Genomic DNA, 13,601 nt, shown 5'->3' with positions numbered 1-13,601 from the left:
ACTCTGTTTCAATAAATGTAATTTATGTTTTATATGTACTAACATAAATGGTACTAATAAGATATTGTGTCTGCTATGAATTTGCTTTACCTTGAGCTCTGAATTTGAAAATGCAGATGTTTGGTTAAAATGTATTAAGTTCACTCGTTTGCACTCGTGTTTAATTTGGAAACATTAAATTTGGTTTTATTTTCTATATGTAATCCCTTTAAAGATTTGGGATGATTTATTATGATGTGTCTAAATTCTCAGAGTAAGACCAAATTTTGACCTGAGATATATGTGACTTCCAGTAAAATGAGGACATTTAGGTGCTAACATATTGAAAATGAGAGTGTCCTTTATACTCCATTTAATTAAGCAGATGTAGTTTCTCAGTTTTTTCCCCCTCTATTCTCTTTTTCTCTTGTTAGTTTATTGAATTCCTAAACTCAGTTCTAAGTGGTACTTGTGTCTTTCTTTTGCTTTTGCCAAAGGGGGTCCTGGTCTTCATGATCCTTGTGAGCGAGACCCAACAGATGCTCTGAACTATATGACCATCCAGCAAAAAGAAGATATTACCCATAGTGCCCAGGTAGAAGATGGGGCACATTACTGTGACCTATTAGAGGGATATTATCACTTTAGTTTCTGAGTTTTTCTATTTAAACACTATTTTCTTGCCTATTGTTAAAGGGACTTTTCCATCATAACATTAGCGTTTAATGAATAGTCTTTTTAGCTAGATGTTCTAAGTGCTTTATAAAAGGGCTTTATAAATGGCTGTTGAAATTTGAATAAATATAATCTTTTGTTCTTCAGCATGCACTAAGACTGTCAGCCTTTGGCCAGATTTATAAAGTGCTGGAAATGGACCCCCTTCCATCTAGTAAGCCTTTTCAAAAATACTCCTGGTCAGTTACTGATAAAGAAGGTGAGTGTGAAAGTTTTTTTATTGGTTTTGGGCATGGGCAGTGGTAGAGATGATTATGGGGTGCATCTCTTGTTAGAGGGGAGGGAATTTAATAATTGTTAATTGGATATTAACTAGACTTATTGTGGGATCATTTCATAGTGTAGACCAATGTGGAATCATTATATTGTACACCTGAACCTAATAAAATTTTCTGTCAATTATGCCCTAATTTAAACAAATTGTTAATCCAAGTCATGTATGAGGATTTTTATTGCTTTTCCCCCTGACTTTCTGCTTTTCTGTCCCATCAATGACATCAGCTTGCTATTATTTACTCTTATTAGTGATTAACTCAGTTGACTATGTTGGCCAGATTCCACTACTGCATAGATGTAGGAACCATACTTTGAGAACCTCTGGTCTAAGAGAAGAGGTAGTCCATAAACTAGGAGATGTCATCACTGTACTTGGAACTGTTACATAACCAAGAAAGAGAAAACAAATATAAAGGAAAAGTATATTGAAGAATACCAGAGTATCTTTCATTTGTACTAGTCTGTTTGAACTCAGAGTTTGAGCAGAAAGAACACAGATTTTGGGGTCAGTATTGCCTGGGTTCCAGTCATAGCCCCACTATTTACTAGCTTTAGGTCTTGAGCAATGAGCTTATTTTTGTCCTAGGGATGTTACCCCTGCTTTATTGGCTATGGACAGATTACGATGCCCTACTCAGTTCCTCAAATACCGCAGACTCAAATATGAATCTACTTACTTCTGCTCGTTATGCCTCAAAAAATATTCCCTCCCCCCTCCCCCCTTTATCTCCTGTTATACCAGAAGGTAGAATGTTTAACACCAGTTACTCCTCACCAGACTACCAGCCCTTGACCTCAGACCCAGTTTCCTCAGTTTCCCAATCGGATGTCTAACAGCCATCTCAAACTTAAGATGTTTAAAATCCAAATTTCTGTCCTTAAGCTACCTTTGATCTGCTCTTTCCATAGTTATCACTATCCCAGTCATTGGAAACTCTATCCTTCTATTTGCTCAGGCAAAAACCTTTACCCTGGAATCCCCTCTTTCTTTCCTCCATATCCAAATCATCAACAAATCCTGTCTTTTTACATTCAAAGTATCTCCAGAATTCAGCTATTTCTTTAACTTCTTCACTGTTGCCATCCTGGCCTAAGCTGCCATCATCTCTCACCTGGGTTATTGTAGTAACTTCTCTATCTGGTCTTTCTGCTTATGACCTTGCCCCGGTTGTCTGTTCTCAACAATCAATAATTCTTTTTTCCCTTAATTTTTTTATCTTAAAATGCAGACTCACAGGAAGTTGCCTAGTTACCACGGAGAGTTCCCATGTACCCCTCAGTCAATTTCTCCTACTAGTTACATCTTATATTCTAGTACTGTACAAGCATGTCAAACTCCTGGCCGGTGGACTGCATGCCTCGCTGGCCGCGAGTTTGACATGCTTGCCGTACAATATCAAGAGCAAGAACTTGACATTGATACCGTGTGTATGTATATGTTTTTTTGCCATTTTATTACATGTGTAGATTTGTGTAACCACCTTCACAATCAAGAGACAGAACTATTCCATCTTCTACCTACAGCCCCTTCATAGTCACACCCTTTTCTTTCTTCTTAACCATCCCTAAACCCTGGAAACCACTGACTTCTCTCTATCTCTGTAATTCTGTCATTTCAAGGAGTTATACAGTATGTGATCATTTGAGATCTCCCCTTTTTTGTTTACTTGTTCTTCTAATTACTGAAGCGTATGTCAGTTTCCCTCTGTTGTGGATTGTCTAGTCCCCTCCCATTCCCCAGTGTAATGTCCTTGTGGCCTGTCCAAGTTGTTGCACGTGTCATTAGATTTATTGCTGAGTAGTATTCCATGGCATTGGATGAGCCAGACTTTGTTTAACTGTGCTTCTGTTGTAGGGAATTTTTTGTTTCCAGGTTTGGCTATCACAAATAAAGCTGGTATGAGCAATCTTGCATAGGTTTTGTAAGCAAATCCTATTTGTGTGTTAGATTGGCCAGCAGTTTTCCTTTGTTGTAATGTTTTGTCAGGTTTTGCCTCTTAAGATTATGTTGGTCTCATAAAGTGAGTTGGAGATTGTCCCTTCCTTTTTTGTCCTTGTAGGAGTTTGCATAAGATTGATGTTTTTTTTTTCTTAAATGTTTGCAAGAATTTATCATTGAAGCCATTTGAGCACTTGGTTTTCTTTGTGGGAAGGTTTTAAATTATGGATCAAATTTACTAAATAGGTATGAAACTGTCATCGTCTTGTGAGAGTTTGGGTAAATTGTTTTTTCTACAAATTTATCCATTTTATCTAAATTTTAAAATAGTTTTATAAACTTACCTTCTTTGGCTGTAATTTGCTATTTTAACTTTTCGAGATAGATGAATATATTATTGATTTGTCTAGAGACCCTTGTTTTATTGCATATACTATTAAGACTAAGTTTTCCTTTAAGCCCAGATATATGTGTATAGTACACGCATTTTTTTTTTTTTTGGTGGTATAGCCAAGGTGGAAATTTATTAAAGAACAAGTGCAGACTCCCACATGGGGAAGGGGAAAGAATCTCACAGCACAGACTCCCACGTGGGGAGGAGGAAAGAGTCCCTAGTACACGCTTTTGACATTAGTATCTTTATTATCACTAGGTTAAAACTATCTTTTATTTTCTCTTATTATCAGTTCTTTGACACATGAGTTATTTAATACACCCCCCACACACACACACATATATATAAATTTTTTATTTTTTTTATTAATCTTCACCGAGGATATTTTTTCTGTTGATTTTTAGATGGAGTGGAAGGGAGGGGAAGAGACAGAGAGACATCGATGTGAGAGAGACACATCAGTGGTTGCCTCCCACACACCCACCTGGAATTGAACCCAGGACTCTTCATTCCACAGGCTGATGCTCTATCCACTGAGCAAAACCAGCTAGGACTATTTAATATATTTTTATTGATTTCAGAGAGGAAGGGAGAGGGAGAGGGAGATAGAAACATCAGTGATGAGAGAGAATCATTGATCAACTGTCTTCCCTGCATGCCCCCATACTGGGGATCGAGGCTGCAACCCGGGCATGTACCCTGAACGGGAATCGAACTATGACCTCCTGGTTACTGAGTCTACACTCAACAACTTAGCCACATCTGCCAGGCAACAGATGAGCTTTTTATATGTTGTCATTGCTTAATTTCCAGACAGGAAAGGATTTTTTAGTTACCACTTTATATTTGAGTTCCCTCTTATTCTACTATAATCTGAGAACATGTTTTGTTTTATTTCTATCCTTTGATTTTTTTTTTAAAGCGTTGTTTTATGTTCCAGTACTTAGTTTCTGTAAATGATTCTGTCTGAAAAATTATGTACATTTTGCAGTTGTTGGTCCAAATGTTCTTTATGAACATTTTGCAGTTACATTTATCCATTATGCTGTTCAGATCTTGTACACCTATACTATAGTTTTTGTTTACTTGTTCTAATTACTGGAGGAGTATGTCAGTTTCCCTCTGTTGTGGATTTTCTAGTTCCACTTGTAGGTCTGTTAGTTCTTAATTTATATTATACAAGAGGCCCAGTGCACGAAATCTGTGCATGGGTAGGGTCCCTAGCAGCTTCCAGCAGGGGGCGCCTCCCTTCCCCTGGCTGCCTGCTGTGGCCGCCAGCCCCACTCCCTCCCTGGTCAAAGTCCTGGTTGAACTCCCGATTGAGGGGACAATTTGCATATTAGGCTTTTATTATATAGGATTTTTCATTTTTATAATTTTAGATCTTTTATAGTTTCAGATTTTCTTCCAGAAATTCTTCTAGTTTTTATTTTTTACTTTTAAATTTCTTTAGCATTCTGATCATTCTTTTTAATAAAGTTTGTTTTTGAAAGCTCCACCATCTGGGTCTCTTTTGGTTCTGTTTCTGTTGTCTGCTCCTTCCCTTGATTTTTGATCATAATATCTTGTCTTCTTTTTATTTATTTTTTTTTTTTTTATTTTTTAATATATTTTATTGATTTTTTACAGAGAGGAAGAGAGAGGGATAGAGAGTTAGAAACATCGATGAGAGAGAAACATCGATCAGCTGCCTCTTGCACACCCCCTACTGGAGATGTGCCCGCAACCAAGGTATATGCCCTTGACCGGAATCGAACCTGGGACCCTTGAGTCCGCAGGCCGACGCTCTATCCACTGAGCCAAACCGGTTTCGGCTCTTGTCTTCTTATGTACCTGGTTATTGTGAATGCTGGAGACTTAAAATGAAAAAATTGTAGAGAATTTAAAGGCTAGAGTAAGACTATCTTTCCCCAGGGCAGATTTATACCTGTTTCTGGGAGATGGTTAGTGGCATTGGCAATCCTGGGTCATTTTAACCCTTTGCACTCGCTTGCTTTTTCTCAATTCCTTTATTCAGTGCTAACCGTGTCTAGTCACACTCGACATCCGAGTTCAAAAGGTTAATGTAATCAAGGAGGAAGGTGATTTGAAGTTGGGCTTCAGTCCTCATGAGATCCACAGTGAGGGGAGATTCAACAGGCCTTCCCTTCTTGGTGGTCCTCACACTTCAGTTTTTGCCCCCACAGTCCTTACTGGATGTTTCTGGACTTGGAAAATGCCCCTAGAGGAAATGTGGCCCTAATGCAGGGCTTCCTTCATCTCCCAGATCTAACTAACTCCATAGTCTTTACTGTCAGGGAACATACTTTGTTCTACATTTTGTTCAGTGTTTCTAATTACTCACATCAGGAAGGCTTTTTCAATTTACTTACTTTCTTATACTGGAAGTGGAACTGAGATATTTTGTAAAAGTTTCTCTGATGAATTAGTGGCAGCTCAAGTTCAGAACTACTGCCTCCTCATCTTCTGCTCTCCTCCCCTCCTGGGTCAGGCGACTCCAACCACTCAGGCCTTTGTGCTCTTTCCTAGCATGTTCCTGCCCTTTGTACTTGGCTGTTTTCCTTGCCTGGGGCTCATTCCCTAATAGTGAATAGCTCACTCTTATTTTCCTTAAGTCTTCATCAAAAGGTCACCTTATCAGCAATACCTTTTTGAGCTTTCTGATGAGCACTACAAACAAAACAGCAACACCTCCTCCCCTTTAAGGTTCTTATATTTTTCTTCATTGTGTTCAAAACTTTTAAGGTTCTTATATTTTTCTTCATTGTGTTCAAAACTTTAGGGCATGCTGTAGTTCCTTTCCACCACCTTGCATAAACTCTCTCTCTCTCTCTCTCTCTTTTTTTTTTTTTTTGCACAAACTCTTTGAGATACTGTTTTGTTCTCTTGTCCAACATCTATTTTGATCCTGCACATAGAAAATTCTCAGTTAATATTTGTTGTTGAATGAATACATACATGAAATTATAATGAGGATGATATAAGTACATGCTTCAAAGGGTGATGATTAAATAAATTAATACATGTAAGGTATTAAAAAACAGTGCCAGGCATATAGTAAGCACTCTCATATTATTTTTAAAAATTGTTGCCTCTCAAATGATCACTTCTCATTTCTAGATATTATATAGATTGAAAATGACTTGTGTTTTATAAAACAAGCCCATTTCTACCCCACACCCCCACCCTATTACTATTATGGTTAGCCCCAGATTTACAGCTGTTTTACAATGACTGGGACGGGAGAAGGAAGCTTAACCCATGGAACTCTGTAGCTGGAGGATTCAGAGACGAGATCTATGTGTTTAAGCGTTAGTGATTTCTGCACAATCAGGTAGCAGCTTTTAATGTAACTTAGTGAGCGGTTGAGTGATTGAGTAGACTGTGTTCCCTTTGAAGTTTTATCTCTTAAAGAGGGGACATTCCGGGAGACTGGCTCATAGGGTTTTATATAATGCAGATGAAATACAATACTAAGCAGATATAAGCAGATAGTGCCGTCTATAGAAGAGAACATCAAGATTTATAGACCTGAGCAGTAAGCATTGACTTAAGCAAGTGCTGAAGTCAGTGTTTGCCCCAAGAGACAACAAATCTTGATGATTAAAGAATATGTAGTTAATGTTACTATTCTTACAAGGTCTCATTAGAAGTATCTGGAAATCTTGTGGCATGAATCTCTTGAGTATAACGTTCCTTTAGTAAAAACCCACAACCAGTTTTTAAGTTGAAGAGACAGAGTTCTTTAAAATACTTGGGGAGAGGTTAATGAGCTTTTCTCTGATTGGTTTTAACTTGGACAGCAAAGCCTTTTGCCTGACAGTGTTATGAACTAGCTGCTTTACCCAAGAAATTGCATATCATTTAGCTTTGGTTCATACCCATTATATTGTTTCTAAGTCTTGTGATAGTTTTAAAGATACAAGACAAGGGCAAAATATCTTTGACCTTCATTAGAGCACTAAGAAAACATATGAAATAGCCAATGACACACTACCACATGGAACGCTTTATATTTCTAATACCATAGAAACTCTTAGAAAGTTGAGATGAGAAAAAAGCTGAAGAAAACTTCATGGAAAAGATGAACTGTAAATAAAATCTTAAGTCAGGTTTGACTAGACAGACAGAAGAATATTTTGTAATGTGAGAAATAATCAGATTTCCAAAAGCCGAAGATTTAACGTGAGCTTTAAAAATTTATACAAAGTAATAAATGTTAAGTTATAGAAATATTTGAAAAGACATAAGTAAAAATAAATCCTAATACCAGAGAACACTACCTTTAACATTTTGATACATATCTTCCCAGACCTTTTTCTGTCTATGCATAAACAGATGTGAATATATACATAGGTGTTTGTATTTGTATGTATGAATGAATGGGAAAATAAATATTTATAAAAAGGGATAAATTGTTTCATAAAGATTTACTTTAAAAGTTTTTGCTATTACAAGATTATAAATATTGTAACTTAATTGTTCAATGAAAGAGTACAATGGTCTTTGTGATTCCTAGGGTTTCCCTTTCTGAACATAGTATAGACATTTTAGAGGAAGTAGAATCATTGTTTTGACTGATAATGAACCTCTTGTAATTCTTTAGGTGCTGGATCTTCAGCTTTGAAGAGGCCATTTGAAGATGGATTAGGAGATGATAAAGATCCCAATAAGAAGATGAAACGGAACTTAAGGAAAAGTATGTAAAATCTTTATTCTTATAGATGTTAACTAGAAAAGACTTAGAGTCTCAGGAAAAGAAAATTTTCATAGTGAAGAATTTGATTGATTTGAATTGGGGTTTTTAGAATAGATCTTTACTGAGAAATTGATGATTTAATAACTTCTTTTGTTTCCAAGCTTCATTGCTTTGAACAGCAATTTTTAACCTTTTTCATCTCATGGCACACATAAATAATTACTAAAATTCTGCAGCACACCGAAAGAAATATTTTTTGCTGATATGCCCCCCCCCCCCCCCCAAAAAAAAGGTATAATTTTGATTAATTCACATTGGACAGCTATTGTGTTGGCTGTCGTTTTTTTATTTGACAATCTAAGGGAAAAACAGGTCAGTGCCCCTGACTAAATAGTTAGATATTTCATGTTTTAAAAATTCTTATGGCACACTGGTTGAAAATCACTGTTTTAGGTTATGTTAATTTTGCCAAACGAAAATTAATGAATAGATATAGTAATGCATTTTATTTTTACAGTGATGTTAGCATAATAATTTAAGAAGTAATTTTATAATTATACTAGAAGCCTGATGCACGAAATTTGTGCGTGAGGGCGGGGGGGGGGGGGCTGGCGGGTGGGGGTTGTCCCTTAGCCCAGCCTGCACCCTCTCCAGTCTGGGACCCCTTGAGGGATGTCCGACTGTCGGACATCCCTCTCACAATCCAGGACTGCTGGCTCCCAACTGCTCGCTTGACTGATTGCCCCTAACCGCTTCTGCCTGCCAGCCTGATCACCCCCTAACCACTCCCCTGCCAGCCTGGTCACCCCTGTCTGTTCTTCCCTGCCAGCCTGGTCATCCTTAACTGTCCTCCCCCTGCAGGCCTGGTCGCCCCCAACTGTCCTACCCTGCAGGCCTGGTCCCTCCCAACTGCCCTCCCCTGCTGGCCATCTTGTTTGGCCGTCTTTGACCACATGGGGGCAGCCAACTTGTGTCTTGGAGTGATGGTCAATTTGCATATTACCTCTTTTTTTAAAAAAAAATCTTTATTGTTCAGATTATTACAGTTGTTCCTCTTTTTTCCCCCCCATAGCTCCCCTCCACCCGGTTCCCACCCCACCCTCTGCCCTTACCCTCCCCCCCCGCCACTGTCCTCATCCATAGGTGTACTATTTTTGTCCAGTCTTTTCCCGCACCCCCACACCCCTTTCCCTCCAAGAATTGTCAGTCCACTCCCTTTCTATGCCCCTGATTCTATTCTATTCACCAGTTTATTCTGTTCATCAGATTTTTTGATTCACTTGTTGATAGATATGTATTTGCTGTTCATAATTTTTATCTTTACCTTTTTCTTCTTCTTCTTAAAGAATACCTTTCAGCATTTCATATAATACTGGTTTGGTGGTGATGAACTCCTTTAGCTTTTTCTTATCTGTGAAGCTCTTTATCTGATCTTCAATTCTGAATGATAGCTTTGCTGGGTAGAGTAATCTTGGTTGTAGGTTCTTGCTATTCATCACTTTGAATATTTCTTGCCACTCCCGTCTGGCCTGCATAGTTTCTGTTGAGAAATCAGCTGACAGTCGTATGGGTACTCCCTTGTAGGTAACTAACTGTTTTTCTCTTGCTGCTTTTAATATTCTCTCTTTGTCTTTTGCTCTTGGCATTTTAATTATGATGTGTCTTGGTGTGGTCCTCTTTGGATTCCTTTTGTTTGGGGTTCTGTGTGCTTCCTGGATTTGTAAGTCTATTTCTTTCACCAGGTGGGGGAAGTTTTCAGTCATTATTTCTTCAAATAGGTTTTCAGTGTCTTGCTCTCTCTCTTCTTCTGGCACCCCCATAATTCTGATGTTGGTACACTTGAAGTTGTCCCAGAGGCTCCTTACACTATCTTCATATTTTTGGATTCTTTTTTCTTTTTGCTTTTCTGGTTGAGTGTTTTTTGCTTCTTTGTATTTCAAATCTTTGACTTGATTCTTGCGATCCTCTAGTCTGCAGTTGGATTTCTGTATGTTATTTTTTATTTCAGTCAGTGTATGCTTAATTTCTAGTTGGTCCTTTTTCATATCCTCGAGGGTCTTGCTAAATTTATCGGCTGTTTCTAGAAAATTCTTGAAAAACCTTAAAACCGTGGTTTTGAACTCTATATCCAGTCATTTGCTTTCCTCCATTTCTTTCATTTGTGACCTTTTTCTTTGTCTCCGCATTTTGGCTGCTTCCCTGAGTTGATAGAGTGGCTTTGTGTGCTAGGTGTCCTATACGGCCCAGTGGCTCAGCCTCTCCAGTTACCTGAGGTGGACACTCTTGATGCACTCCTCTGTGGTCTGTGTGCAAAGTCTTGTTGTAGTTAAGCCTTGATTGTTGTTGGTATCACTGGGAGGAATTGACCTCCAGGCCAATTGGCTGTGAGGATCAGCTGTCTACACTGGGAGAACTTCTGTGCTGGAGACACCCTTATGAGACAAGACTTGCAAAAGCCTCTGTGCTCAGCTTGGATGGGGCGGAGTCTCACGGCGGAGCAGACAGCAATGGCTTCCCGTCAGCCCTGCCCTAAGAGGCCCCTGGGTCTCAGTGTCCCGCGGTAATCGCTGCAAGCACCTCTGAGAGAAAGCCACCCTCGAGTTTCGCCTGCTTCCAGACAGTCCACTTTCTCCCCGAATGAGTCTGGGTTCCTAGAGTCTTGCCCGGAACTGGAGTTCAGAGCAATCGGGAGCTTTTGTCTCCCTCCCGATTGAGAAAGCCAGCCGCGTACTCAGTTGCCCGCCCTCTCCGCGCGCGTGTCTCTGTACCTCTGCCTTCCGCAGTTCCTCTGAGTCTCAGTGTGCTTCTCTCTTTCCTGATAGTCCAGTTTCTCCCCATATGAGTCTGGGTCCCCAGAGTCTCGCCCAGAACTGGAGTTCAGAACATTAGGGAGCTTTTGTCTCCCTCCTGATTGAGAAAGCCAGCCAAGTATTCAGTTGCCAGCCCTCTCCGCGCGTGCGCCTTCTGCAGTTCCTCTGAGTCTCAGTGTGCTTTTCTCTTTCCTTCTAGTGGTAGAATTTCCACTCAGCCAGCCTTCCTGTGGTTCTGGATGATGTCCGTTTTGTCTTTTAGTTGTAGTTTTGAAATTGTTGTGTGAGGCAGCAGTTTAGGTGTTTACCTATGCCGTCATCTTGGTTTTTCTCCATGTTACCTCTTTATTCTATAGTATTATATAGGATGAAGTTATTTGTATTTTTTTTATTCTTGTTTTAAAAATTTTGATAAATTTATAGTGATCACTAGGAACCTACAAATGCATAGATTAAAACAAAATGGTTTAATATGTGATTTCCTTTTTCTTTAACAGTTCTGGATAGTAAAGCAATAGATCTTATGAATGCGCTAATGAGGCTAAATCAGATCAGGCCTGGGCTTCAGTATAAGCTCTTATCTCAGTCTGGCCCTGTCCATGCCCCAGTCTTCACAATGTCTGTAGATGTGGATGGTACAACATACGAAGCCTCAGGACCATCCAAGAAAACAGCAAAGCTTCATGTAGCAGTGAAGGTACTGTATTTCTTTTACTTACTAGTGCTTTGCTATTTTATGTTGTAAATAAGGTGCTTATTTTCCTATAATAAATTAACAGAACTTTTTTTAGATTTTAATAATATAAAGAGTTTTGTGATCTCTGGTCACAAAATTCTTTTTTGGTTGTAAAATATGTGTTGATTATACAAAATTTGGGAAACACAGAAGGAAAATAAATAAAAATATTAGTTGCATATTTCTGAGACAGATGATTAATATTTATATATATGTTTTATTTATCCAATTTTACCCTCTGATTTTCTTCATTTAACATGTCCTGAATGTTTTCCCCTGTTTTAAAAGCTTCATAAATAATATTTAATGTTTGTATGAGTAACATGATGTGGATATAATATTATTTAAACATTTCTTTATCATTGGATATTTTGCTATTTGCAGACTTTTTCTGTCATAAATATGATCATTATCTTTGTGCCTGGTGCCTTTTCTGTGTTTCAGAGGATTTCCATAGGTAATATGATACACGATTGAGCCGATTAGTCATTCATGTAGGTTTGTAGAAAATTCCTAAATATTGGAATCCCTCTAAGAGCACATTTGACCTCTTGCAAACATATGTGAAAATGTCAAAGGTCATGTAGACTGAAGATAAGTTTTTCACTTAGAAGTTCTGTTATGTAGCCATCTGGCATCAGATACAATTGGTCTGTTTCCATGATCAGACATTACCCTAGAACTAAGGGTGCAGCAGGGAGCAGTCTCTGTCCTCCTGGAGCTTGCATTGTGGTGTGGTGTGCTGGGGAGACAGACCACAGATCTGTAAATGAGTAAGTTACACGTCAGGTAGTAAGAACAATGCAGAAAAGTAAGAACTGAGCTTTAATAATATACAACGATATTTATGTTCTGTCTTGTTTATAAAAAGGGTATTTCAGGTATGATGAAGAAGTATGAGTTTATGAGGCAGAAGAAGAAGGCCAAGAATGAGGGAAAAGGTGAAGCGAGGAATAAGGCTAAAAATACAATTTGATAATTTAGCTATAATGTATGCTGAGAATGAGTCACAAATATAGACCTAGGTTCTCTGGCATCTGACACAAAAGCAGGTGAAATCTTGATCCACTGTCTATGACATAAGAACTGACAGTTGATTATGAGAGTCACAGTTGTTCTGGTATAAAAATCAGGTGGGCATTCTCCTTGGGTAAGTCTTTGTAAAAGGAATAGCAATGATATCTTTTAAAAGGTGCCTATAATGTAGAGATACAGTTTGTGGTTGTTTTATAATAACCTTTAATACTGTATAAACTAGAGGTTTCATAGCAAATTGCAATTCAGTAAAATTTGGGCAAGTTAATAGAGTGGTACATTTTGCAATATGACAAGATTTAGATGCTATTTGTTCTTATAATAACCATTAACATTTTGGTATGTATTTTTCCAAATCCCCCTTCGCCCCCCTACAATTTCAAAATCTAAAAAGCACTAAAAATGAAAAATACTTTCCTAAGTTTGATGCAAACTCACTTGATGGAAAAACCTAACCAGAATTGATGTGTGGCTATTTTTAGTCTTTATTATTCCGTTTATTGTGAATATTTTATTTCTTTGCCCAAACATGGGATAGCACCTGAAATACCACTGGAGATTTAGAAAATATATGATAAATATATTGTAGTAGCTTTCTAAACTCTGAAAAGTTATAAATTCTCAAAATAATCTGGCCCCAAGGGTTTTAGGTAAAGAATGATGGGAACTATAAAATATATACCTAAAATAGGGTCATGTTTTCTTTGTTCATCTAAAAATATATTGCGTTTTTTTATAGTTATCACAAAGATTGTTCTCATTTTTACTGATGGCCTAATACTTCATTACCACTATTCTACCGCAATGTCACTAATCCTTTTTTAAATTTACTAGTGGCCTGGTGCACAAAATTCATGCACGGGCGGGGGGGGGGGGACGGGTGTCCCTCAGCCTGGCCTGCACCCTCTCCAGTCTGGGACCCCTCGAGGGATGTCCGACTGCCGGTTTAGGCCCTCTTGCAATCCGGGACTGCTGGTTCCTAACCGCTCACCTGCCTG

At 38.3% G+C, this 13,601-nt stretch overlaps 1 protein-coding gene across 6 annotated transcripts in view; it reads left to right on the top strand.

Annotated features, from left to right (window-relative positions):
* STRBP (spermatid perinuclear RNA binding protein) overlaps positions 1-13,601 on the top strand; it is a 137,234-nt gene that overhangs the window by 90,375 nt on the left and 33,258 nt on the right. For all 6 annotated transcript variants that reach the window (XM_054727496.1, XM_054727498.1, XM_054727495.1 and 3 more), the window contains 4 exons: positions 477-574; positions 802-913; positions 7,930-8,022; positions 11,330-11,529. In XM_054727496.1, the coding sequence (XP_054583471.1) occupies positions 477-574; positions 802-913; positions 7,930-8,022; positions 11,330-11,529 (503 nt within the window). The remainder of the gene's footprint in view (positions 1-476; positions 575-801; positions 914-7,929; positions 8,023-11,329; positions 11,530-13,601) is intronic.

Source organism: Eptesicus fuscus, chromosome 15 (assembly GCF_027574615.1).
Source record: "Eptesicus fuscus isolate TK198812 chromosome 15, DD_ASM_mEF_20220401, whole genome shotgun sequence".
Classification (NCBI taxonomy): domain Eukaryota; kingdom Metazoa; phylum Chordata; class Mammalia; order Chiroptera; family Vespertilionidae; genus Eptesicus; species Eptesicus fuscus.
Note: the sequence above shows the minus strand (reverse complement) of the source record. Positions and strands in the feature narration are given on the sequence as shown.